Genomic DNA, 26,785 nt, shown 5'->3' with positions numbered 1-26,785 from the left:
CAGCATTTCCCGACGTAAGCGAGAAATCAACCAAAAATCACCGTAAGTACAAATCAGTTTATTCTTAACGAACAGTTTTTTTTTATCTAAAAGCAAATCAAAATGTACATAACTTAATTACATAATTACAGACCACTGATGATGCTTTACCTCAATGAAGTGAAACACACCTGTGAAAAGAATCACACATTTTGTAGTTGCAACGAAAGAACAAAAATACCCTCAAGAATTAAACATTTCTGCCTTAGCTTTGCTAACCTCAATTTCAGTTCCTGTTTCATTCGCTAGAGAGTGGATACTAACTTTGGTCCTACTAACTTTACATATGACAACAATTTCTTTGGGTTTGTGGAGGATCATTTGACGATCTTCTGCTATGGTAGTCACTGGAAGCTTCATACATTGCCCTCTTGACACCCAAATGTATTTAATTTCACATCTCTCTCTCTATAGTCCTATGCTTTGTTTTATGGCTATTATACAGTAGTCTTTGTTTCTTTAGAAATCTCTTTACAGTGACTGTATACAGTGGAGGGTCCCTCCAATTATGAACTGTTCTACTGGGTACATATCCATCCAGTGCATGGTCAACTATTCTTTTAAACTTGAGTCATAGTTTCTCTGCGTGCTTCTTCCCTGTGCTAAAAGTTTTAAGTACATCATTGAGATATGACACTACTGGTTTTTTATCTATTTTATTTAACATTTCTGTTTGTTTTAGTTGTCCTAAGCACTTTGGTAATCATTGTTGCATACCATGTAATGGTCACTGATGTCAGTTTCAATGTGGACATAATCAAAGAGCTTAGGTCTATTTGTTGCCATTAGATCCAACATACAATGGTGTCTAAAATTAAAGAATCAAATGGAAATTTTGCTAGGTTGCATTTATTTTGCCACAAAACAGCATAAACAGGTGACAGTAAAGTAGAAACAATTATATAATACAGAATATAAACAACTGCAACATGAGTAATGGCAGACAAAAATGTTCTTCATTTTTCCCAACTTAATAGATTTACACACACATTCTGAAAACTGGTTAACACACTCAGTATGGGGTGTGACCCCCCCCCCCTGGCATTAATACAGGTGTGACAGCAATGGGGCATGCTGTGAATGATATCAATCTCATGTTGAGGCAATAATGCCAATTCTTCTTGCTGAGCTGCTCACAAGTCTTGGAGAATGCTTCGTGGATGCTGACGTGATGCAACCCATCTCCCTTGTGCTTCCCAGACATGCTCAATGGAATTCAAATCAGGAGAGCAAGTAGGCCACACCATGTGTGCAGTATCTTCCATTTCGAAAGGAACATCAAGCACTCATGCTCTATGAGATTGAGCATTATCATCCGTCAGTACAATGTCTGAGTCCACTGCACATGAGGTCCCAAGGTCTCATCTTAAGGTGCCAAGGTCTCATCATGATACCTGACAGCAGTTAAATTCTACTGATTCTCTATACAATTTCATGGAGAGGTGTCTGAGTGGTCAATATAATCCCCATTCACACCATTGGGGATCCTCCTGGGTCTCTTTCCACAATGTTGGCATTCTGACGTTGTGTTCTAGATTCGCTGCAGATGCAAATCCATTGAAAATCACTCTCCAGACCAAACCAGGACTCACCTGTGAAAAGAACTGTGGCCCATTGCTTGATTGACCAGGTGGCATGATGATGACTCCACTCTAGGCATTCCCTTCTGTGAACACACATCAAAGGTACACATATAGCAAGTCTCTGACTAAAAAGTCTTCTGTAAACCATTTGCCTTAATACAACTCATCCAGTGGATGCTGTGAGGTCAGTTGCCAGTTGCCATGCAGTACTAAGACAGTACCATCTTGCCCTTACAGCCAAATAATGGTCCTCTCTTTTGGATGTCACACATGGTTGACCCTGTCCTTGTCTTCAGGATACAGTTTTGGTCTCTTTGAACTGTCGCCATGTACGAGAAACAACAGAACAGTTCACATTAGGCCATCAGGTCCGCATCAGTTTGCAACTGCTCTGGTTCCAATCTTCCTATGGCTCTCCACTGCAGAGAGTCTGATCGGTGTCTTCTCTGTACCATATTGCACCACCTGTGACTGTGCACACAGTGATTATGGATGTAGGACTACCTGGCAAACATTGTCCCATTTGATAGTTCCTCTGATGTCATCAGTGGCATGGTTGCCCATTGACAGGAATGCCATCCTCCATACAGAACATGGTCATACGGACATCTGTTGACAGCTTCTATGACTATATTGTGAATTAGACACAGGATGGGAAAATAGCATTTTGTTGCTTTAATTTTGGACACCAGTGTATTTCCATCATGTGTGGAGTTTTGAAATATCTGTTGCAGGTAGTTTTCAAAGAACTTATTTAGTTATGTTTCACAGGATGTCTTATCATGCCCACCACTAACAAAACTGTAATTTTCATTTTTGATAGTTGGGTGATTAAAGTCTCCACTGATGAGTACATTATGATTCGGGAACTTATGTACAAATGAACTGAGGTTTTGTCTACAGTTTTTGGTTGCATCAGGAGATGAGTCTGGTGGGCAGTAGCAGGATGCAATTATCATTTTATACCCATCCTTGATACAAAGTCTTGCCCAAACAATCTCACAAGCAGCTTTAATTTCTATCTTGGTGAATTTGAGTTTATTGTCTACTGTGACAATTCCACCACCTCCATTTCGCATTAGCCTATCTCTTCGATGTACACTTAAATTTGATGCAAAAGCATGTGGTGTTCATTTAACATCGAGTATTAATATAAATAATCAAAGTTTTAGGTATTCATATACACTGTTAACACATTTATTCCATATTTTTCAAATGGCTGTGCTTTAAATAAACAATTACAGACACAACACAACTTGTGGGTAATACAAAATGTACTCTCACATCTCCCGGCCCACCAGCTTCATACAACAACCTCTGACTAAGAAGAATAAAGATAATACATACATCAAAGAAAGTCTTTTACATAACAAGGGAGTTACATATTGATAATCTTTTCTGAAGTTAGTTTGAGAGTTTATAATTAATAATTTTAATGTCAGTGATTTCAAGTGTAATTACAATTAGACAATTAAATTTTAAATAAATCTGACATATGAAAAAAATTAGGTTATTTGAAAAGTAATAAAATTATCATTACTTATGCTGGATTCTTGTTTGAACACATATTCTGTATATGACAGTACAAAACATTTTTTTTATGTTAGTAAAACTCTGTGAAATGCAAGTTACAATTTTGATAATATCTTTATGGTATAGTTGTAGTGAAAGTGGCCTACTTACAAGCTCCATTACAATACTATTGGGATGCAGTACCTGCTATATATTATTTCTTTGCTTTTTGTGGAGCATCTTTGTTCCAAACCAGACTCCTAACACTTCACAGGACTCTTCTGGCTATCTGCCGTGTTTGTTGATCTCTGTCTCATTTCTTCCAGTTTCTGCTATCACACTTTTCAAGTGCTTTACACTTTACACCTTCTTCAATTGTTCACCTCTAATCCTTATTCTGCTAGTTGGTCTATCTTTTTTCTTGTTCTGACCTGGATCTCACTTCTGTTTACATTAAATTTTATTCCATCCTATTTCACAATTTCTTCCCAACTATCCAGATGTTTCTGAATCTCCTCTGCCCTATTTCTACAGATTATCTGAGAACACCATTTCTTTCCTCTTGTTTTCTCCAGTCATCATCAGTATGCAAATATATTCTGTAATTAACCATTTTTGCTATCTTTGCCATCCCAACACTTGTTTTTATCACCACGACTATTAGTTGTAAGTCTGGCTTCAACTGCCAGAGACTGTGGTCATGTGTGTGTGATTTACATTTGTCTGTGCTGTATGGTGAGTAGCAACTATCCTTTTCATAATATTGTTATATTACATCCTGGATTTTCCATTGTTTGATTTTAGTTTTAATTAGCATTTTTCTCTTAGGTATTGGAACCACAGTAGGTAAATTATATATTTTTGTCATTTTTTTGGTAAAAATATATAATCTTTGAGATGAATGAACATGGCAATGCAATTCAGAATAAAGTTTCCTACCTTCAACTATCTTCAGCTTCTAAACAGTGAGTTTACAAACTTGGTTTAGTCTTACCTGGTATTCAGGCAAGCCACACAGCAGCAAGACAGCCTGGCACAGAGAGCTTAGCACACAGTATCAACATATTAGGTGACAGGAAATGACAGGGAAAATCCAGAGTTAAGGGAGATGTGCATACCTGTGGCCAAGTGACACTTTCAGCTACTGAACATAACTTGGAAATATTGCAGCTGACTCCAGCAGAGTCTCAGAGGATATGCTGATATCAAGTTGTGTGTCTTGATGTCACAATTTCATAGCAACATTGCATTTCATTGTATGGATTCATGAATAATACAGCTCTTTATAAACTATGATTTAAGAAATAATAATTAATTAAGACCCAAAGCTGCCAACAGGCGTTTATATACATCAATGCGGACAGTTGAAAATGAGTGCCCCAACTGGAAATCAAACCTGGGATCTCTTGCTTACATGGCAGACACTCTATCCACCAAAGCCACTGAGGGCACAGAGGATAGTGCAACTGCAGGGATTTATCTCTGCACGCTCCCCATGAGACCCACATTCCCAACTTAATGTCCGTACACTACATTCATAATGCCCCTGCCCATTATACTCATCACTCGCAGCAGGCAATTTTACCAAGTCCGATAAGAGTTCGGTCAATTCGTGTGCATCTGCACAGAAGAAGATAAATTGTCGGTTAGCCTTAACTATATGAAAATGGTACCTGTTTTTTCAGACATGTCCAAAAGAACAGATACCATCGGTGATGGTGCAGCTCTCTAGAATGAAATGATAATTAAATTAAGACCCTAAGCTGCCAACAGGTGTTGATATACAACGACGTGGACAGTTTAAAATGTGTACCCCAATTGGGACTCGAACCTGGGATCTCCTGCTTATATGTCAGATGCTCTATTCTGAGCAACCGAGGGAATAGAGGATAGAGCCAGTGCAGGGATTTATCGTTTGCACACTCCCCATGACACCCACATTTCCAACTTAATGAACACACACTACATTCGTAGTGACCCTGCCCATTACTCTCATTACTCATGGCAGACAATCTTATCAAGTCCCGTGAGAGTTCGGGCAATGTGTGTGCATCTTCACAGAAGGAGATCAATTGTCAGCAGCTTAGGGTCTTAATTTAATTATAATTTCATTCTAGAGATCTGCACGGTCACCAATGGTATCTGTTCTTTTGGACATGTCTGAAAGAGCAGGTACCATCTTCATATAGTTAAGGCTAACCACCAATTTACCTTCATCTGTGCCAATTGGATACATTTCTGTCAACGATGAACAAGTTTTCTGAAGCCGTCATGGAAGAAGTTGACACACTGTTTTTGCAACCACTGTCTCACAGTTTTTTTCAGTGTCTTCATCAGAAGCATAATGATGTCCCTGCAGATCGTCTTTCACTATCAGAAACAGACGGAAGTCAGACGATGCTAAATCTGGACTGTATGGAGGATGCCATATGGTGGTGAGAGTCAGTCTCTGAAGTTCTGCTGTGGTGGCACGTGAAGTGTGTGCTTTGGCATTGTCATGCTGCAGGAAAACATTTCCCTTTTCCTTTCGGACCCTTGTTAGCCGTCATTTCAGAGTTCACAACATTGTAATGTAATGCTCTGAATTTATTGTTGTTCCATGATCAAGGAAATCAACATGGATAACACCATCTGCAGCCCAGAACACTGCAGCCATGATTTTTCCAGCTGAGGGCTGCGTCTTGTATTTTTTTTTCTGGGACGAGTCTTTGTGTCAATATTCCATAGATTGGTGTTTCATCTATGGGTCATAATGGTGTACCCAAGTTTCGTCTCCTGTCACAGTTGAATGGAGAAAGGTGTCACCTTCATTCTCATAATGCGAGAGGAGTTCCTGGCAAATTGCAAGTGTGTGCACTTTTGTTTCAGGAGTCAGCATCTGGGATACCCACCGTGCACAGATCTTCTGATAGCCAAGCAAAGTAGTAATGTGACCCAAACATTGTTGTGAAATGCCAATTGTGGTTGCAATTTCTCTCTGAGTGATACGACAAACGTCCTGAATCAATCTGTCACCATGTTGCTGTCAAGAATTCAATGACTTTACATTGCTTAAATTACACTGACTGACCGTCTGCACAGGGTTCCACACTTACCTCTGTAACAACAAACAACCGTTCAACTGGAGCTGTAGAGAAGAGGCTACAGAACAAGCCAGTACCTGCCGCATACCAGTGCTGCCAACTGTTGAAGAGTTACGAAGGTGGAGGCATTACTTTGCAGTCAACCTTCGTATGATGTTATAAAATAAATTATTGAGATAGTTAAGGGAGAATAATTTCTTTTTATCACACAATAAATTTCTTTGCTTATTCAGATAGTTAAGGGAGGCCCCCCATGAACCATTGACTTTGCCATTGGTGGGGAGGCTTGAATGCCTCAGCAATACAGATAGCTGTACCGTAGGTGCATCCACAACACAGGGGTACCTGTTGAGAGGCCAGATAAGCATGAGCTTCCTGAAGAGGGGCACCAGCCTTTTAAGTAGTTGAAGGGGCAACAGTCTGGATGACTGACTGATGTGGCCTTGTAACATTAACCAAAATGGCCATGCTGTGCTGGTACTGTGAATGGCTGAAAGCAAGTGGAACCTACAGCCATAATTTTTCCTGAGGGTATGCAGCTTTACAGTATGGTTGAATGATGATAGTGTCCTCTTGGGTAAACTATTCCTGAGGTAAAATAGTCCCCATTCAGATCTCCAGGTGGGGACTACTCAGGAGGAAGTCGTTATCAGGAGAAACAAAACTGGTGTTCTATGGATCGGAGCATGGAATATCAGATCCCTTAATCTGGTAGATAGGTTAGAAAACTTAAAAATAGAAATGGATACGTCAAAGTTAGATATTGTGGGAATTAATGAAGTTCGGTGGCAGGAGAAACAAGGTTTCTGGTCAGGTGAATACAGGTTTATAAATACAAAATCAAATAGGGGTAATGCAGGAGTAGGTTTAATAATGAATAAAAAAAAATAGTAGCACAGCTAAGCTACTATGAACAGCATAGTGAACGCATTATTGTAGCCAAGATAGACATGAAGCCCACACCTACCACAATGTTCCAAGTTCATATGTCAAATATCTCCGCAGAAGAGATTAAAGAAAATGCTTGATGAGTTAAAATTATTCAGATAGTGAAGGGAGATGAAAATTTATTTGTCATGGGGGAAATGTAGTTGGTGAATATGAAATGGGGGGGTGGGGGGGGGGGGGGGGGTAAGGAATGAAAGAGGAAGCCACCTGGTAGAATTTTGCACAGAGAATAACTTAATCATCTCTAACACTTGGTTTAAGAATCATGAAAGAATGTAAATGTGAAAGAGGTTTGGAGAGGTTTCAGATGATTATATAATGATAAAACTGAGATTTAGGAACCAAGTTTTAAATTGTATAATGTTTCTAGGGGCAGATGTGGACTCTGACCATGATCTATTGGTTATGGACTGTAAAGTAAACCTGAAAAAACTGCAAAAAGGTGGGAATTTAAGGAGATGGTACCTGCATAAACTGAAAGAATCAGGGGCTGAAGAGAGTTTCAGATAGAGCGTTAGGGAATAACTGAAAAGAACAGGGGAAAGAAATGCAGTAGAAGGAGAATGGGTTGCTTTGAGAGATGAAATGGTGAAGGCAGCAGAGGATCAAGAAGGTAAAAGGATGAGGGCTAGTAGAAATTCTTGGCTAACAGAAGAGATATGGAATTTAATTAATGAAAGGAGAAAATATAAAAATGCAGTAAATGAAGCATCCAAAAATGAATACAAACGTCCCAAAAATGAGATCGACAGGAAGTGCAAAATGGCTAAGCAGGGATGGCTAGAGAACAAATGTAAGGATGTAGAGGAATATATCATTAGGGGTAAGATAGATATTGCCTAAAGGAAAATTAAAGGGACCTTTGGAGAAAAGAGAACCACTTGTATGAATATCAAGAGCTCAGACAGAAAACAAGTTCTAAGCAAAGAAGGGAAAGCAGAAAGGTGGAAGGAGTATACAGAGGATCTATACGAGGGTGATGTACTTGAGGGCAATATTTTGGAAATGGAAGAGGGTGTAGATGAGGATGAAATGGGAAATATTATACTGTGTGAAGAATTTTACAGAGCACTGAAACACCTAAGTCAAAAAAAGGCCCCAGGAGTAGACAACATACCATTAGAAGTACTGATAGCCTTGGGAGAGCCAGCCATGACGAAACTCTATTATCTGGTGAGCAAGAAGTATGAGACAGGCAAAATACCCTCAGACTTCAAGAAGAATATAATAATTCCAATCCCCAAGAAATCAGGTGTTGACAGGCGTGAAAATTACCAAACTATCAGTTTAATAAGTCATGGCTCGAAAATACTAACACAAATTCCTTACAGACGAATGAAAAAACTGTTAGAATCCTCAGGGGAGATCAGTTTGGATTCCGTAGAAATGTTGGAACACATGAGGCAATACTGACCCTGCGACTTATCTTAGAAGAAAGATTAAGTAAAGGCAAACCTATGTTTCTAGCGTCTGTAGACTTAGAGAAAGCGTTTGACAATGTTGACTGAAATACTCCTTTTCAAATTCTGAACATGGCAGGGGTAAAATAATGGGAGTGAAAGGCTATTTACAATGTGTACAGAAACCAGATGGCAGTTATAAGAGTAGAGGGGAATGAAAGGGAAGCAGTGGTTGGAAAGGGAGTGACACAGGCTTGTAGCCTATCCCCAATGTTATTCAATCTGTACATTGAACAAGCAGTAAAGGAAACCAAGGAAAAACGTGAAGTAGGAATGAAAGTTCAGAGACAAGAATGAAAAACCTTGAGGTTTGTCAATAACACTATAATTCGTTACTGACAGCAAAAGTCTTGAAAACCTATTGTTTACAGCATCATAATTGTGGCATCCGTGTTTGGGGTCATTGTGGTGAACGCACTTTGGAAGCATGTATTCATCATCTGGCGTATCACCCGGCATGATGGTATGGGGTGCCATCGATTACACGTCTCGGTCACCTTTTGTTCGCATTGACAGCACTTTGAACAGTGGACGTTACATTTCAGATATGTTATGACCCATGACTCTACCCTTCATTTGATCCCTGCAAAACCCTGCATTTCAGCAGGATAATGCACGACCTCATGTTGCAGGTCCTGTACAGGCCTTTCTGGATACAGAAAATGTTCGACTGCTGCCCTGGCCAGTACATTCTCCAGATCTCCCAACAATTGAAAATGTCTCGTCAATGGTGGGCGAGCAACTGGCTCATCACAATATGCCAGTCACTACTCTTGATGAACTGTGGTATCATGTTGAAGCTGCATGGGCAGCTGTACCTGTACACACCATCCAAGCTCTATTTGACTCAATGCTCAGGTGTATCAAGGCCATTATTATGGCCAGAGGTGGTTGTTCTGGGTACTGATTTCTCAGGATGTATGCACTCAAATTGCGTGAAAATGTAATCATATTTCAGTTCTAGTGTAATATATTTGTCCAGTGAATACCCGTTTATCATGTGCGTTTCTTCTTGGTGTAGCAATTTTAATGGCCTGTAGTGTGGAATGCCAAAAGAAATTGATGCAAATATCCTGGATGTCATGGGTATACATTCATTTCTTGAACAAATTGTGTGTGTGCATTTGTTTCAATAAAGACAAGAACTGCTTCACCACTTTTCACCAGTGGATGGGTGATTACTCTTAGTGCTCTTACTACTACTAGAACAGTGATCAAAATCAGACATAATGTTGCCATAACAGATCATGTTAATTACATATTCAATGAACTGTCAGAATATTGATCAAGTATTTATGCAAACTGATTTTAATAAATATTTTAGAAATAAAACTAAAAGAATTGATGTTTTCACGTATTTTATTGTGTGTCTTATTGACTGACATGTGGTATTGACATGCATGTGAGGTTGCATATATTTAATATTTATAATTTTTCTTTTCTTCTTTATATATATATATATATATATATATATATATATATATATATATATATATATATATATATATATATATATATATATATATATATAACTTAGCTACTTCCTGAAAGTATCAACAACATTATTCAAGTCCACTCACAAAATTACTCATGACCCTCACTTATGAGAGTTTTCAAAAACTGCCTTATCATATGAAACACAAAGTTTAGTGTTACCATTCACAGTTTGTTTATATCCACAACATGTTTTGAATGTTTAAAGGTCCATCATCAGATGGATTTACATGTGATGTGTGCTGTGTTACTATGTTGGGGTAATCTGTGGCACTGTCTAGTGGAGAAATGAAAACACTATTTCAGAAACAAGGTTTAGGTAGTTTTTTTTGACTAAAAACTAAATGTATATCCAAAATTGAAGATAAACAAGTGAAGTAAATACCTGCGGTGGTCACAGGCTTCTTTCTCTACCATAACATATTACACACAAACTGCCATATTTTGTAAACAAAAATGGTATGTGGAAACTACTAGTGCAGAGAACATATAGCATACCAGAAACATTGTCTCGAGGTACAAAGAATATGTATCACAAAAAAATTATTATTTTGGAATAAGTTTTAAAGAGTGTTGAGATCTTTTTTGAATCAATGAATGCAAGCATTGGAATAAATATTTCAAGGGGTTTACAAATCATTTTCTGTCAAGTTTATACAGCTTCAATTTCATATTCGTTTATATAATCAGGTCATTCAAGTGACATGTCGTAAAATTTAAGTACAGTAAGTATATTGCTAACAGTGGTAAAATTATACATAAATAACAATTTTGACTGGGATTCAGACATATGGATAAAATGTTGGCAGCAGATTGATTAATGTTTTAATATTATGCAGACAGATGTACAATTCTTATTGTTGGTTCGTGTACATATAGTTTGAAGCTGACAGTGGGTACAAGCTGCTGGTGTGATGGTAAATTTGTAAATGAGGCCATTCTATTATTCATTTAGAATTGTCATGGTAACATAACTAAATAGTTATGGTAAATATGAATTTGTGTGTGTGTGTGTGTGTGTGTGTGTGTGTGTGTGTGTGTGTGTGTGTGTGTGTGTGTGTGTGTGTGTGTGTGTGTTTTATGTGCCTACATGCATTGCAAATGTAATAATGTAGGCTGTTGTTGAAAATGGAGATGATGCTATTGCAAATGTTGACATTTTTGTCATTTCAGAAGAAATCAGAATGTTTTCTTTGCTGTTTGTATATCTGGGTGTTTGAAGGATGTGTAGTGTTTTGCTCTTAGGTTGGACGTATTGTTGACATTGTGTTTTGTTTCATGCAGGTGGGTAACTATTGCTAATGTGTGGTATTTTTGTTTGTTTGTTTGTTTTTTAGTGCTGCCATATGTCCTTTGAATCTAATCTCAAATGATCTAGTGGTGTGACTCCATCAGGAACTTTTATGTTTTTGACACGCTGTGTAAATTCTGGTGTGTTTTTAAATGTTCCATTATTACTGAATGTGTATGTTTCTTCATGCGTTTTGAAGATCTTTTCATGAGTTTTGAGCTTGAATGTTGAGCTGTTCCTACAGCTCACTATAGGCCTGATGGAGGTCACATTTTTGTATACTGTAGGTTTTTATCTAAGGTAAGGTGCTTGTAGGTTCATTGCTACAATGTTTCTTGCTTCTTGGATAGTGAGTACGAAGTTTATATTATTTGAGATGTGTTTAATCTCTTTTTGTGTTCTGGCTGTTGGATCATTCGATATTTTTGTTATATTGCTGAATTGGAAGAAGTCTAAAGTGTACACATTGTGTCAAAGACATAAAAGTTCCTGATGGAGCCACACTTGCAGCATTTAACATAAAAACATTTACTCCTCTGTGACAATAGTTCCACCCTACAGATTTTTAACACCAACCAAAGTTGTTGTTGTTGTTGTTGTTGTTGTTGTAGTTGTGGTCTTCAGTCCTGAGACTGGTTTGATGCAACTCTCCAAGCTGCTCTATCCTGTGCAAGCTTCTTCATCTCCCATTACTTCCTGCAGCCTACATCCTTCTGAATCTGCTTAGTGTATTCATCACTTGGTCTCCCTCTATGATTTTTACCCTCCACTCTGCCCTCCAATACTAAATTGGTGATCCCCTGATGCCTCAGAGCATGTCCTACCAACCGATCCCTTCTTCTAGTCAAGTTGTGCCACAAACTCCTCTTCTCCCCAATTCTATTCAACACCTCCTCATTAGTTATTAGTTATTAGTAATCTTCAGCATTTTTCTGTAGCACTACATTTCAAAAGCTTCTATTCTCTTCTTGTCCAAACTATTTATCATCCATGTTTCACTTCCATACATGGCTACACTCCATACAAACACTTTCAGAAATGACTTCCTTACACTTAAATCTATACTCAATGTTAAAAAATTTCTCTTCTTCAGAAACGCTTTCCTTGCCATTGCCAGTCTACATTTTATATCCTCTCTACTTTGACTGTCATCAGTTATTTTGCTCCCCAAATAGCAAAAGTCATTTACTACTTTAAGTGTATCATTTCCTAATCTAAATCCCTGAGCATCACCAGACTTAATCTTGCTCACCAGGAGGTAGAGTTTTGTCAGAACTGGCTCTCCCAAGGCTGTCAGTAGTTCTAATGGAATGCTGTTTACTCCTGGGCCCTTTTTTTCTACTCTACATCTACATTCTCCTCATTTTGCTTTTCTTGATGTTCATCTTATATCCTCCTTTCAAGACACTGTCCATTCCGTTCAACTGCTCTTCCAGGTCCTTTGCTGTCTCTGACAAAATTACAATGTCATCAGCAAACCTCAAAGTTTTTATTTCTTCTCCATGGATTTTAATGCCTACTCTGAACTTTTCATTTGTTTCCTTTACTGCTTGCTCAATATACAGATTGAATAACATCGGGGAGAGCCTACAACCCTGTCTCACTCCCTTCCCAACCACTGCTTCCCTTTCATGCCCCTCAACTCTTATAACTGCCATCTGGTTTCCGTACAAATTGTAAATAGCCTTTCGCTCCCTGTATTTTACCTCTGCCACCTTCAGAGTTTGAAAGAGATTATTCCAATCAACATTGTCAAAAGCTTTCTGTAAATCTACAAATGATACAATTGTAGGTTTGCCTTTCCTTAATCTTTCTTCTAAGATAAGTCATAGGGTTAGTATTGCCTCATGTGTTCCAACATTTCTACGGAATCCAAACTGATCTTCCCTGAGGTCGGCTTCTACCAGGTTTTCCATTCGACTAAAAGGGGAGGGGGGGGGGGGGGGGGGGGGGGGTCGACTACTGCATTTCACACACTCACACAACTATTTTGAAATCAACAATAAACTCTACAAACAAACAGATGGTCTGTTAATGGGCTCAAACCTTTCTGGATTGCTAGCTGAAATATTTATAAACTATTTAGAAGACAAAGTCCAGATTTCCAATCACCACCTGCTCAAAAACAGCACCTACTACTACAGATATGAAGATGATATCAATGAGTTGAACCAGTTATTCAGCAATTCACATGAAAACATGAAATTTACAGTTGAACTTCAACTGATGACTGTATAAATTCTTTAGACCTTACCTCTAGAATAAAGAATAATAGACACTATTTTGAAATTTATTGGAGACCCACCACAACATATACCACCATCCATAGCTCCTCCTGTCACCCCACAGTCCAAAAAACAGCAGCTTTTCAGTATATGAGCAGCACTATCAAACTGCCACTCTTTAAAGATAAATGAAAACAAGAAATTGAAATAACAGAAATAATGATTATTGCAAATGGTTAAAACTGCTTCATAGTAGACACCCTTAAGCACTCAGTAGTTTCAAAGCAAACACATCACAAAAAAAGAAAAAAAAGAAAATGACACCTTCCATTCAATACCATTTCTGCGTACTATTTCTAATGAAAAGGCTTGAACATATTCTTTACCATTAAAAAGCAGACTGGGCATAAGTTATCTCACAACTACAACACAGAATCCAGTTCATCAGACAGGTATGTATCAAATTGCTTGTTTGAACTGTGACTGTTTCTACATATTCCAGGCAAGTAGATCATTTGAGATTAGATTCAAAGGACACATGACAGCACAAAAAAATAAAAATAAAAAATTTTAAAAAAATGCCACACATCAGCAATAGCTGCCCACCTGCATGAAACAAAACACAATGTCAACAACACCAGTATCACCATCCTACACATACAACATAAATGTAAAATACTAGATATCCGTCAAACACTACCAACCGATCCCTTCTTCTTGTCAACTTGTGCCACAAACTTCTCTTCTCCCCAATCCTATTCAATACTTCCTCATTAGTTATGTGATCTACCCATCTAATCTTCAGCATTCTTCTGTAGCACCATATTTCGAAAGCTTCTATTCTCTTTTTGTCCAAACTATTTATCATCCATGTTTCACTTCCGTACATGGCTACACTCCATACAAATACTTTCAGAAAAGGCTTCCTGACACTTAAATCTATATTCGATGTTAACAGATCTCTCTTCTTCAGAAACGCTTTCCTTGCCATTGCCAGACAACATTTTATATCCTCTCTACTTCGACCATTATCAGTTATTTTGCTCCCCAAATAGCAAAACTCCTTTACTTCTTTAAGTGTCTCATTTCCTAATCTAATTCCCTCAGCATCACCCGACTTAATTCGACTACATTCCATTATCCTCGTTTTGCTTTTGTTGATGTTCATCTTATATACTCCAATCAAGACACTGTCCATTCCATTCAACTGCTCTTCCAAGTCCCTTGCTGTCTCTGACAGAATGACAATGTCATCGGCGAACCTCAAAGTTTTTATTTCTTCTCCATGGATTTTAATACCTACTCCAAAATTTTCTTTTGTTTCCTTTATTGGGCAGGTAGGTTAGAAAATTGAAAAAGGGAAATGTATAGGTTAAAGTTAGATATAATGGGAATTAGTGAAGTTCAGTGGCAGAAGGAACAAGACTTTTGGTCAGGTGAATACAGGGTTATAAATACAAAATCTAATAAGGGTAATGCAGGAGTAGCTTTAATAATGAATAGGAAAATAGGAATGCGGGTAAGCTACTACAAACAGCATAGTGAACACATTATTGTGGCCAAGATAGACACGAAGCCCATGCCTACTACAGTAGTACAAGTTTATATGCCAACTATCTCTGCAGGTGACGAAGAAATTGATGAAATGTATGATGAGATAAAAGAAATTATTCTGATAGTGAAGGGAGACAAAAATTTAATAGTCATGGGTGACTGGAACTAAACAATAGGAAAAGAAATGAAAGAGGAAGCCGCCTGGTAGAATTTTGCACAGAGCATAACTTAATCATAGCTAACACTTGGTTCAAGAATCATGAAAGAAGGTTGTATACATGGAAGAAACCTGGAGGTACTAAAAGGTATCAGATAGTTTATATAATGGCAAGACAGAGATTTAGGAACCAGATTTTAAATTGTAAGACATTTCCAGGGGCAGATGTGGACTCTGACCACAATCTATTGGTTATGAACTGTAGATTAAAACTGAAGAAACTGCAAATATGTGGGAATTTAAGGAGATGGACCTGGATAATCTGACCAGAACCAGAGGTTGTACAGAGTTTCAGGGAGAGCATAAGGGAACAATTGACAGGAATTGGGGAAAGAAATACAGTAGAAGAAGATTAGGTAGACTTGACGGATGAAATAGTGAAGGCAGCAGCAGATCAAGTAGGTAAAAAGATGAGGGCTAGTAGAAATCCTTGGGTAACAGAAGAAATATTGAATTTAATTGATGAGAGAGGAAAACATAAAAATGCAGTAAATGAAGCAGGCAGAAAGGAATACAAACATCTCAAAAATGAGATTGACAGGAAGTGTTAACTGGCTAAGCAGGAATGGCTAGAGGACAAATGTAAGGACGTAGAGGCTTATCTCACCAGGGGTAAGATAGACACTGCCTACAGGAAAATTAAAGAGACCTTTGGAGAAAAGAGAGCCACTTGTATGAATATCAAGAGCTCAGATGGAAATCCAGTTCTAAGCAAAGAAGGGAAAGCAGAAAGGTGGAAGGAGTATATAGAGGGTCTATACAAGGGCAATGTACTTGAGGTCAGTATTATGGAAATGGAAGAGGATGTAGAAGAAGATGAAATGGGAGATACGATACTGCATGAAGAGTTTGACAGAGCACTGAAAGACTTAAGTTGAAACAAGGCCTTGGGATTAGACAACATTACATTAGCACTACTAATAGCATTGGGAGAGCCAGTCCTGACAAAACTCTACCATCTGGTGAGCAAGATGTATGAGACAGGCAAAATACCCTCAGGCCTCAAGAAGAATACAATAATTCCAATCCCAAAGAAAGCAGGTGTTGACAGACGTGAAAATTACCAAACTGTCAGCTTAATAAGTCACGGCTGCAAAATACTAACATGAATTCTTTACAGACGAATGGAAAAACTGGTAGAAGCCAACCCCGGAGATCAGTTAGGATTCCGTAGAAATGTTGGAACACATGAGGCAATACTGACCCTGCGACTTATCTTAGAAGAAAGATTAAGTAAAGGCAAACCTATGTTTCTAGCGTCTGTAGACTTAGAGAAAGCGTTTGACAATGTTGACTGAAATACTCCTTTTCAAATTCTGAACATGGCAGGGGTAAAATAATGGGAGTGAAAGGCTATTTACAATGTGTACAGAAACCTGATGGCAGTTATAAGAGTAGAGGGGAATGAAAGGGAAGCAGTGGTTGGGAAGGGATTGAGACAGGGTTGTAGCCTCTCCCCGATGTTATTCAATCTGTATAGTGAGCAAGCAGTAAAGGAAACAAAAGAAAAATTCAGAGTAGGTATTAAAATCCATGGAGAAGAAAGAAAAACTTTGAGGTTTACCGATGACATTGTAATTCTGTCAGAGACAGCGAAGGAGTCAGAAGAGCAGTTGAAGGGAATGGACAGTGTCTTGAAAGGAGGATATAAGATGAATATCAACAAAAGCAAAAGGAGGATAATGGAATGTATTCGAATTAAGTCGGGTGATGTTGAGGGAATTAGATTAGGAAATGAGACACTTAAAGTAGTAAAGGAGTTTTGCTATTTGGGGAGCAAAATAACTGATGATGGTCAAAGTAGAGAGGATATAAAATGTAGACTGACAATGGCAAGGAAAGCGTTTCTGAAGAAGAGAAATTTGTTAACATCGAGTATAGATTTAAGTGTCAGGAAGTCGTTTCTGAAAGTATTCGTATGGAGTATAGCCATATATGGAAGTGAAACATGGACAGTAAATAGTTTGGACAAGAAGAGAATAGAAGCTTTCGAAATGTGGTGCCACAGAAGAATGCTGAAGATTAGATGGGTAGATCACATAATTAATGAGAAAGTATTGAAGACAATTGTGAAGAAGAGGAGTTTGTGGCACAACTTGACTAGAAGAAGGGATCGGTTGGTAGGACATGTTCTGAGGCATCAAGGGATCATCAATTTAGTATTGGAAGGCAGCATGGAGGCTAAAAATTGTAGAGGGAGACCAAGAGATGAATACACTAATCAGATTTAGAAGGATTTAAGTTGCAGTAGGTACTGGGAGATGCAGCAGCTTGCACAGGATAGAGTAGCATGGAGAGCTGCATCAAAGCAGTCTCAGGACTGAAGACCACTACAACAACATTTAATAGTAACTAGTCAAAACTGAACAAATGAATATAAGGAGGCAGACAGAAAAACAAGAGAGGAAGTAATAGGCTACCAGCTTGCTACGTCACACTGTGATACCTTTTTCTTTTGACTGTTACTGAAACACAAGCCTACCATTACATTTTTCATAAATAGACACAATATTACTTTTAATCTCTACATTTAGCTTTCCCTTTAAGCCTAGTAGCAAATCACATCTGTGTACCTTTTTAAAAAGGACAAACAAATTTCACTTTCACAAACTGCCGTGATACTTTCTCTCACTATAATTAAGAGATCAACACTTTAAAACTTTCATTATAAACCACTGTTTTACATGAAACAAGACATTGTGTTAAGTCATTTTCGAGCACTTATTCATAAGCAGTATGCTATATGCCCAACCTGTTGTGGCATACACTCGCAGAAACCATTACATATGTTCATCCGTACCTAGAATAACCACTTTATTTTATGTGTAAGCCATGCAACTTCCACAGGCAGACATTTGACAGTCTGAATGTAGCAGTCATGTGGTTCACAAATGACACAAAGTAGTTATTTGCTTCTAGTAAGATGTTTTTGATCTCAAATTGCAATGCAGATGTTTTAAATAAAATAGAAAGAAACTTCCACATGGGAAAAATATATTAAAAATAAAGATTCCAAGACTTACCAAGCGGGAAAGCGCCGGCAGACAGGCACATGAACAAAACACACAAACCCACACACAGAATTACTAGCTTTCGCAACCGATGGTTGCTTCTTCGGGAAGGAGAGGGAAAGACGAAAGGATGTGGGTTTTAAGGGAGAGGGTAAGGAGTCATTCCAATCCCAGGAGCGGAAAGACTTCCCTTAGGGGAAAAAAAGGACAGGTGAACACTCGCACACACACACATATCCATCCGCACATACACAGACACAAGCAGACATATATCTGTCTGCTTGTGTCTGTGTATGTGCGGATGGATATGTGTGTGTGTGCGAGTGTACACCTGTCCCTTTTTTCCCCTAAGGGAAGTCTTTCCGCTCCTGGGATTGGAATGACTCCTTACCCTCTCCCTTAAAACCCACATCCTTTCGTCTTTCCCTCTTCTTCCTGAAGAAGGAACCATCGGTTGCGAAAGCTAGTAATTCTGTGTGTGTGTTTGTGTGTTTTGTTCATGTGCCTGTCTGCCGGCGCTTTCCCGCTTGGTAAGTCTTGGAATCTTTGTTTTTAATGCAGATGTTTTCTTCTACATATGGATTAACAAACGAAATGGTATTTTTGATAGTGTGCCATAACATGTAGGGCATACAGCATACTGCTTACTCATAAGTGATGCAAAATAATTTAAGAGTCGAAGTTGGCCAATTGCACAACAAATAAAGGATGACTATGCAGCCTACTACAGACAATGTTTTCTTTCACAAAATTCTTGGAGGATGTTGACCCACATGTGAACGAAATATTTTACATTACTCAACATCATCTGCTATAATAGCACAGTTTTCTTTTGAAAAATAGTTTTGACACTTCTCCTGCTACTCAGTCTGCATTTCACTACAAAATTTGCATATTTTTTCCACTCAGGATCATTGTCACAAAATTTATATGTTAAATGACTTTATGTACACAGCATTGAAAACTCATTTGCTACTAACTACTGAGATGTCTACTTTAAACTTTCTTCATCTATAAAATTGCCTTTCAAAATAAGTAAACAGGTAACGTCTTCATCAACATTGATCACTATTAGCTTCACATCATTACATGAATCAGTTACAGTTTTACGTCTTGCACCTAGTATTGAAATTCACCTGTTATTAGCAGTTCAGATACCTCATTTTTGCTTTGCACTGAAACAATTTCGTCTTTCAAAGCAAGAAAACTATTTGTCACTACACAAAGATCGTCTACTGCATTTACAATATCCTCATACAGATTGGCCATTTTACCATCATCAAATATTTCTACATTATTAGATGAATTATTCGTGTGTTCCTCTCCCGTAGCTATATCAGACACATCACAGTTATCACAGTTTTCAGCATTAACTGCAGGGTTATTTTTAGCTATTTCACATTCTGAATTATTCACATTTTTACTTTCAACATACACTTTCTCAATATTAATTGTGCGCCTTTCCATCTACTCTCAATCCTTCTATTAGTTGTTTAATTTCCCTGACTATTTTAGCCACAATTTTGTCTTTCCTTTCAACAATACCATTCACAGTTTGCAAATTTTCCAAGTCATTTTGAATACTAGTTTCTGTTTTTACTGGATTCTACTACATGTTTCATCAAATTTGGTCATTCATTCCTTAATCCGTTCACTGATTGTGGAAAGAACTGAAATTGTGCTTCACTTGCTAATGTTAACTGTTCAATGGCTTTCTTCCTCTTTTTCATGAACTTGTATGTCTTCAGAATCAATAGTTTCACATTTAACTTACCCAGTTCATCTAATTCAAACATTTTCTCCTCTTTCTTGTTTTTTGTCTAAGTTTCCCATGCCCACTAAAAATTCATCCCCACCTACCTCTCTCTCTATTTTGGGCTCCATAACTATCAGTTTTCACAAACGTTTTCCCACGTAACACAATACAATGAGTAAAGCACTTTCCTACTTAAACAGTTGTTTATCTCCACATGTCCATATGCAGCCTTTGTTATTTCCATCAACAGGATAAAAGTCAAAGTGTTTACATAATTTCCAGTCCCAACAACATCAGTAATTTTTAATTTTGCTACTGCAACATTCAGTTATATTAATGTACAGAATATTGACATCCTGCCTGATACACTCACAATGCTATAACCTAACAAGCTGCTAAATATTGTAAAAAATCAAAACACCTTACCAATCCCCACTTTTACAATGAACTGATTCAGGTTTATTTTCTTCAGCTTCTTAAATAATTGAAGAACAGAGGTTGCAGACTAGAATTTCTATATCATTTCCAATATGAAAATTGAAAGTAATTACACTCCTGGAAATGGAAAAAAGAACACATTGACACCGGTGTGTCAGACCCACCATACTTGCTCCAGACTCTGCAAGAGGGCTGTACAAGCAATGATCACACGCACGGCACAGCGGACACACCAGGAACCGCGGTGTTCGCCGTCGAATGGCGCTAGCTGCGCAGCATTTGTGCACCGCCGCCGTCAGTGTCAGCCAGTTTGCCGTGGCATACGGAGATCCATCGCAGTCTCTAACACTGGTAGCATGCCGCGACAGCGTGGACGTGAACCGCATGTGCAGTTGACGGACTTTGAGCGAGGGCGTATAGTGGGCATGCGGGAGGTCGGGTGGATGTACCGCCGAATTGCTCAACACGTGGGGCGTGAGGTCTCCACAGTACATCAATGTTGTCGCCAGTGGTTGGCGGAAGGTGCACGTGCCCGTCGACCTGGGACCGGACCGCAGCGACGCACGGATGCACGCCAAGACCGTAGGATCCTACGCAGTGCCGTAGGGGACCGCACCGCCACTTCCCAGCAAATTAGGGACACTGTTGCTCCTGGGGTATCGGCGAGGACCATTCGCAACCGTCTCCATGAAGCTGGGCTACGGTCCCGCACACCGTTAGGCCGTCTTCCGCTCAAGCCCCAACATCGTGCAGCCCGCCTCCAGTGGTGTCGCGACAGGCATGAATGGAGGGACGAATGGAGACGTGTCGTCTTCAGCGATGAGAGTCGCTTCTGCCTTGGTGCCAATGATGGTCGAATGCGTGTTTGGCGCCATGCAGGTGAGCGCCACAATCAGGACTGCATTCAACCGAGGCACACAGGGCCAACACCCGGCATCATGGTGTGGGGAGCAATCTCCTACACTGGCCGTACACCTCTGGTGATCGTCGAGGGGACACTGAATAGTGCACGATACATCCAAACCGTCATCGAACCCATTGTTCTACCATTCCTAGACTGGCAAGGGAACTTGCTGTTCCAACAGGACAATGCACGTCTGCATGTATCCCGTGCCACCCAACGTGCTCTAGAAGGTGTAAGTCAACTACCCTGGCCAGCAAGATCTCCGGATGTGTCCCCCATTGAGCATGTTTGGGACTGGATGAAGCGTCGTCTCACGCGGTCTGCACGTCCAGCACGAACGCTGGTCCAACTGAGGCGCCAGGTGGAAATGGCATGGCAAGCCGTTCCACAGGACTACATCCAGCATCTCTACGATCGTCTCCATGGGAGAATAGCAGCCTGCATTGCTGCAAAAGGTGGATATACACTGTACTAGTGCCGACATTGTGCATGCTCTGTTGCCTGTGTCTATGTGCCTGTGGTTCTGTCAGTGTGATCATGTGATGTATCTGACCCCAGGAATGTGTCAATAAAGTTTCCCCTTCCTGGGACAATGAATTCACGGTGTTCTTGTTTCAATTTCCAGGAGTGTATTTTGATTTATGTTGTTTCTTGAAGCTCATTCCATTTTCTTCTTGAAATACATAATACCGTTGGAAAAATGCTCCTATCAGAGCACAAAAAGATGAATATTCTCCTTTTTTAAAAGATTTTGACTGAAATGTGGGGTACCAGTTGCCTCATCTTAGCTTCCTCAGCACTTTTAATAATTTTCCCAAAATTTTTGGAATGTCAACATATTTGCACTTTTTCTTTAACCTGCAAGTCTTGCTCCCATAAGCTCCCGTATAACTGTAACTCACTCACATCCACTAATACATTATTGTAAGTTCCTCATACCCATTCTCTCCCAGATGCCCCTTCCCTTGCTCTCAATGAGCCCAACTCATTGTCATTATATCTTTGTGTCTTCCTGTCATATCTCCTGTGTCACAGCTACAGTCTTCTTCATTCTGTCCTATGACTAAACTCTCCTCTCACTTTCATTGTCTCCTTCTTGCTCTCTCGTACTTGCTACTTCCTACTACTGCTGTCTCTTCTCACTGTCACTATGTCTCTTTATCCCCCCTCCCTCCTGGCACTGTCTCCTTCACTCTTTCCTTAGCACTGTTATGTCACTGTCAACTATTTTCCACTACCACTGTGTCCCTCTCTATCTCTCACTTTGCTGTTGTCTCCTTGCTCTTTCTATAACAGAACCACTATTTCCTATCTTTCATTATTTATTATTTTTCCATATCTTTGCCACTGCCAATGTCTTCTTCTCTCTCAGCATAAAGAAGTGTGAATACGTTCACATGCCAAATTTTTGGGGAAATTTTTAAAGGTGCTGAGAAAGGTAGAATGCGGCAGGTCGTACCACCAGTAAGAGTCTTTTCATAAACAGGAGCATATTTGCCTTTGTTGTGCTCCTATAGTGGCATTTTTCCACTGGTTCTCTTACTTTCCTTGCCACAGCTGAGCATGTCACTCATATAGAAATGATTTCATGGGTCAGTAAAATTCTGATAGTTTATTGATGTGAAACAGAAATAAACCAAATCTAATTTTACACCACAGACTGGATTTTGTGTGGAATAAAATTTCGCATGTGCTTCAGTACTATAACATGGAGGCACTTCACAGCATATTTCTCCATGTTACATCACTTTACAAACTACATTTTTGCCCCACACCAGATTTTACATTCAAATTTTATGTGTACATGTAGGGTATCTTTTGAAGTTCTATATCTTAGAAACAGTAAAGATATGAAGAAAATTTTCAAGGTTGTTAGAGATTGGGATCTTAGGAACATATAGTAAAAACTACAGACCTTGTGCATAGCCCTCTTGGAAATCACAGCTGGATTTAATACCCAAGAAACAAGTTTTTGAGGTTTTCCTTGATAACAAGTAAACAATTTTGAAAATGGGGTAATAGCTCTTCTAGATAATAACTCTTCTAGATAATGCCTAGAGAATATTCTGTTAAAATTTGAGCAATTTGCTGTAGTTATTTATCATTTATATTTTGTCTTATATCGGATTTTATCTGTAGAAGTATGGTAACTTTGAACCTCTGTATCTTGGAAACAGATTAAGACATCAAGAAAATTTTCAATGTTTATTGAGACCATGGTCTTAGGAATACATCACAAAAATTTCAGCCATTTGCTGCGGGTAGCCATCTTGGAATTCTTGGCTGTGTTTTGGTCCACTGGTGATAGCAAAAATATTGAAAAAGTCTTTTTGTGGGGTGTTGCAAGAAACTGCCTATGAGCTAGTGGTGCCACCATAAGTCTCATCAGGCCCATCATAGATCACAAAGAACCAATGCATTTGCTCCATTTGCCTAAGCAGGAGGAAGTGTTTAATATTCATACTTTGATCCTGTACTGTATGATAATGACAGTAAAACAATCCTTCTGTTGGGCTATGCAAAAGACTTGACCCTACCTTTTTATCACTGATAGAACCTGAGGTACAAGCACCAGAAAATCTTATTTTTATGCATAGAATTTTGGAAAATATTAGGTATACATGTTGTCGCAGGCATACTGATTCCTGATTGATGTAGAGATATATTGGGTTCATTTAATGTTAAGTATAATATAAATAATCAAAATCACAAGTGCCCATATTCACTGTTAACACATATATTCTATATTTTTCAAATTATTAAGTTTCAAATAAACAATTACAGACACAAAGCAACAAATGCATAATACAAAACGTAACTTTCACATCTCACTTCCTGCCAACTTCATTAAACAACATCTAACTAAGAAGAACAAAGATATAAAGTGCATACATCAGAGAAAGCCTTTTACATGATGGATGAGTTACTTATTGATAATCATTTCTGAAGTTTGTTTGAGAATTTGTAATTAATAATTTTGATTTCAGTGATGGCAAATGTGATTACAAGTAGATAACCAAATTGTGACCGAGCAAGGTGGCGCAGTGGTAGCACACTGGACTTGCATTCAGGAGGACGATGGTTCAATCCCGCGTCCGGCCATCCTGATTTAGGTTTTCCGTGATTTCCCTAAATTTCTTCAGGCAAATGCTGGGATGGTTCCTCTGAAAGGGCACGGCCGACTTCCTTCCCTATTCCGATGAGACCGATGACCTAGCTGTTTGGTCTCTTCCCCCAAACAACCTCAACACAAATTGTGAAATAAATCCAAAATAATTATGTTATTTCAGAAGTAATAAAATTAATCTTATTTATTTTGGATTATTCTCTGAACACAAATTGTGTATAGAAGTGTACAAAGCTATTTTAATTGTGTCATTCCATCATGTTCCATTATGGCTAGAACTGTACGAGGGTAACTAATAGGACCTTATTTGCCGACACTCAATTTGAATAGTTCACATTACCTAATCTTCATTCATGGGGTTGTCAGAGACTGTACCTCTTCTTGCCTGCATTGATGATCAACACCCACATTCAATTAAGAATGAACTCACAAATTATGATACTGGTTCCACATCAGCTGTAGAATCTTTTAGAGCAAATGAAAATTTGTGCTGGACCAGGACTCAAATGCATTTTGAGTGGTCATCTTGACAACTTTGGCTACCTGAGCACATCTCCAGGAGTGTCCCAAATCTCCATTTGTTCTGAAATATTCTGTAGCTGATGTGGAACCATAATCACAACTCACAAGTACATTCTTAATTAAATGTGGCTGTTGATCACCATGCAGTGTCTGGGGCACTACACTGCAGTATTCATGCAATAAATAGTAAGGCTATGACGAAAGAAAACAGTCTCTCATCCTGTGCAGGAATCACAGTAATAAAGTGCAAGCACAAGGACAAATGCAGACTTGGACCACTCCAGGAAGCATGCTTAGATAGCCAAAGTGATTAAGATGAGCACTTGCAATAAGTGGGAAATTTGGGTTCAAGTCCCGGTCCATCACAAATTTTCATTTGTTCTGAAATGTTCTACAGGTGATTCAGAACCATAATCACAATTTGTGTGTTCATTCTTAAATTGTCTGCTAGAGAATAAACAAGACTCTCAAACCTCTGCAACTTAGAATCAATTTTCTACAAGAGACCAAAGGAGAAAGTAAACTTTCTAAAGCATAAAACAGAAAGTTAACTGAGTAAATTAAGTGATGTGAAAGATTTAGATGATGTGAAAGACATCAGAACAAGATGCCTAGTTGCTATGGCATTTTCCTTGTTAATGCTTGTGGAAAGTTCCTTTTCCTCTGAACATCATTCTCTTTTTTTTCTTGAGATGAGCAAATCTAAGATTATCGAGATTTTCTGTAGTTATTTCTTTTGTTGACCTGCTGATGCTTAAAGAGTACAATTTGTTTTGTATCTTTCTTTGGTGCTGGTTTCATTTTGAAATGATTCTGTCCTCTTAATGGGCTGACACTTAATACTAATAGCAAATTTTCCTTCTGAGAAAGGAAACTACAATCAGAAATATTTCATCTCTTTTTTGCATTGTTTGATAATTGTCCTCTGTGTCAAAAAATGTCATTGATTTCTTATTTGTGGGTAAAATGGAGCATAAAATATACATTAGAGTAGTAACAAAACATTTCTGTTTGCTTCTACTTGCAACAGATATCATCAGGAAATCCATGGAAGACTGCAGCAATATCTATGAGTTTCAAATCCAAATTTCAGTACCATTGCCAGTGATTATGAAGAAAGGCAAAGACTGGGCTAATATGCAGCAGATATAGCTATAATTGTGAAGGAAATACAGCTATATGAGTTATTATCAGGAAAATTAATTCTATAGTATGGGGGAGAAAATATGTTAATCTACTATAATGAAGAATCCTTGGAAAAAAATATGAAACTGTAATGTCTGCAAATCAAAGATCAGAGTCCTGAGAAAAATTCATTTGAGTGTCACTGGTCATTGTACATTTATACTTTCATTGCTTTCTATACTTGTAACTGTAGAGCATTGAATTGTCAAGTTTGGGAACACTCCAAATGTAAAAAAGGTCTTACTATGTTGAGAGGCTATGTCCATGTTTTAAATTAAACCTTTGGAACTATGACTGCACACAACAATCATGTGTATAATTAGTTGTATATCTCATCTTGTTCTACACACAACATTCATGTGTATAATTAGTTGTATATCTCATCCTGTTAACAGTCTGAATTTAATTAGTCTTCCCATTTGCTTATTTAAATTGT

At 38.5% G+C, this 26,785-nt stretch overlaps 1 protein-coding gene across 1 annotated transcript in view; it reads left to right on the top strand.

The window, feature by feature from the left end:
• The window catches only part of LOC126334788 (DNA polymerase nu-like), a 451,725-nt gene extending 425,186 nt beyond the window's left edge, over positions 1-26,539 (top strand). Inside the window, exon 16 of the mRNA XM_049997409.1 lies at positions 26,195-26,539. Coding sequence (XP_049853366.1) covers positions 26,195-26,316 — 122 coding nt within the window. The 3' untranslated portion in view covers positions 26,317-26,539. The remainder of the gene's footprint in view (positions 1-26,194) is intronic.
• Positions 26,540-26,785: the final 246 nt, after the last annotated feature.

This window comes from Schistocerca gregaria, chromosome 2, assembly GCF_023897955.1.
Source record: "Schistocerca gregaria isolate iqSchGreg1 chromosome 2, iqSchGreg1.2, whole genome shotgun sequence".
NCBI classification, from domain to species: Eukaryota; Metazoa; Arthropoda; class Insecta; order Orthoptera; family Acrididae; genus Schistocerca; species Schistocerca gregaria.
Note: the sequence above shows the minus strand (reverse complement) of the source record. Positions and strands in the feature narration are given on the sequence as shown.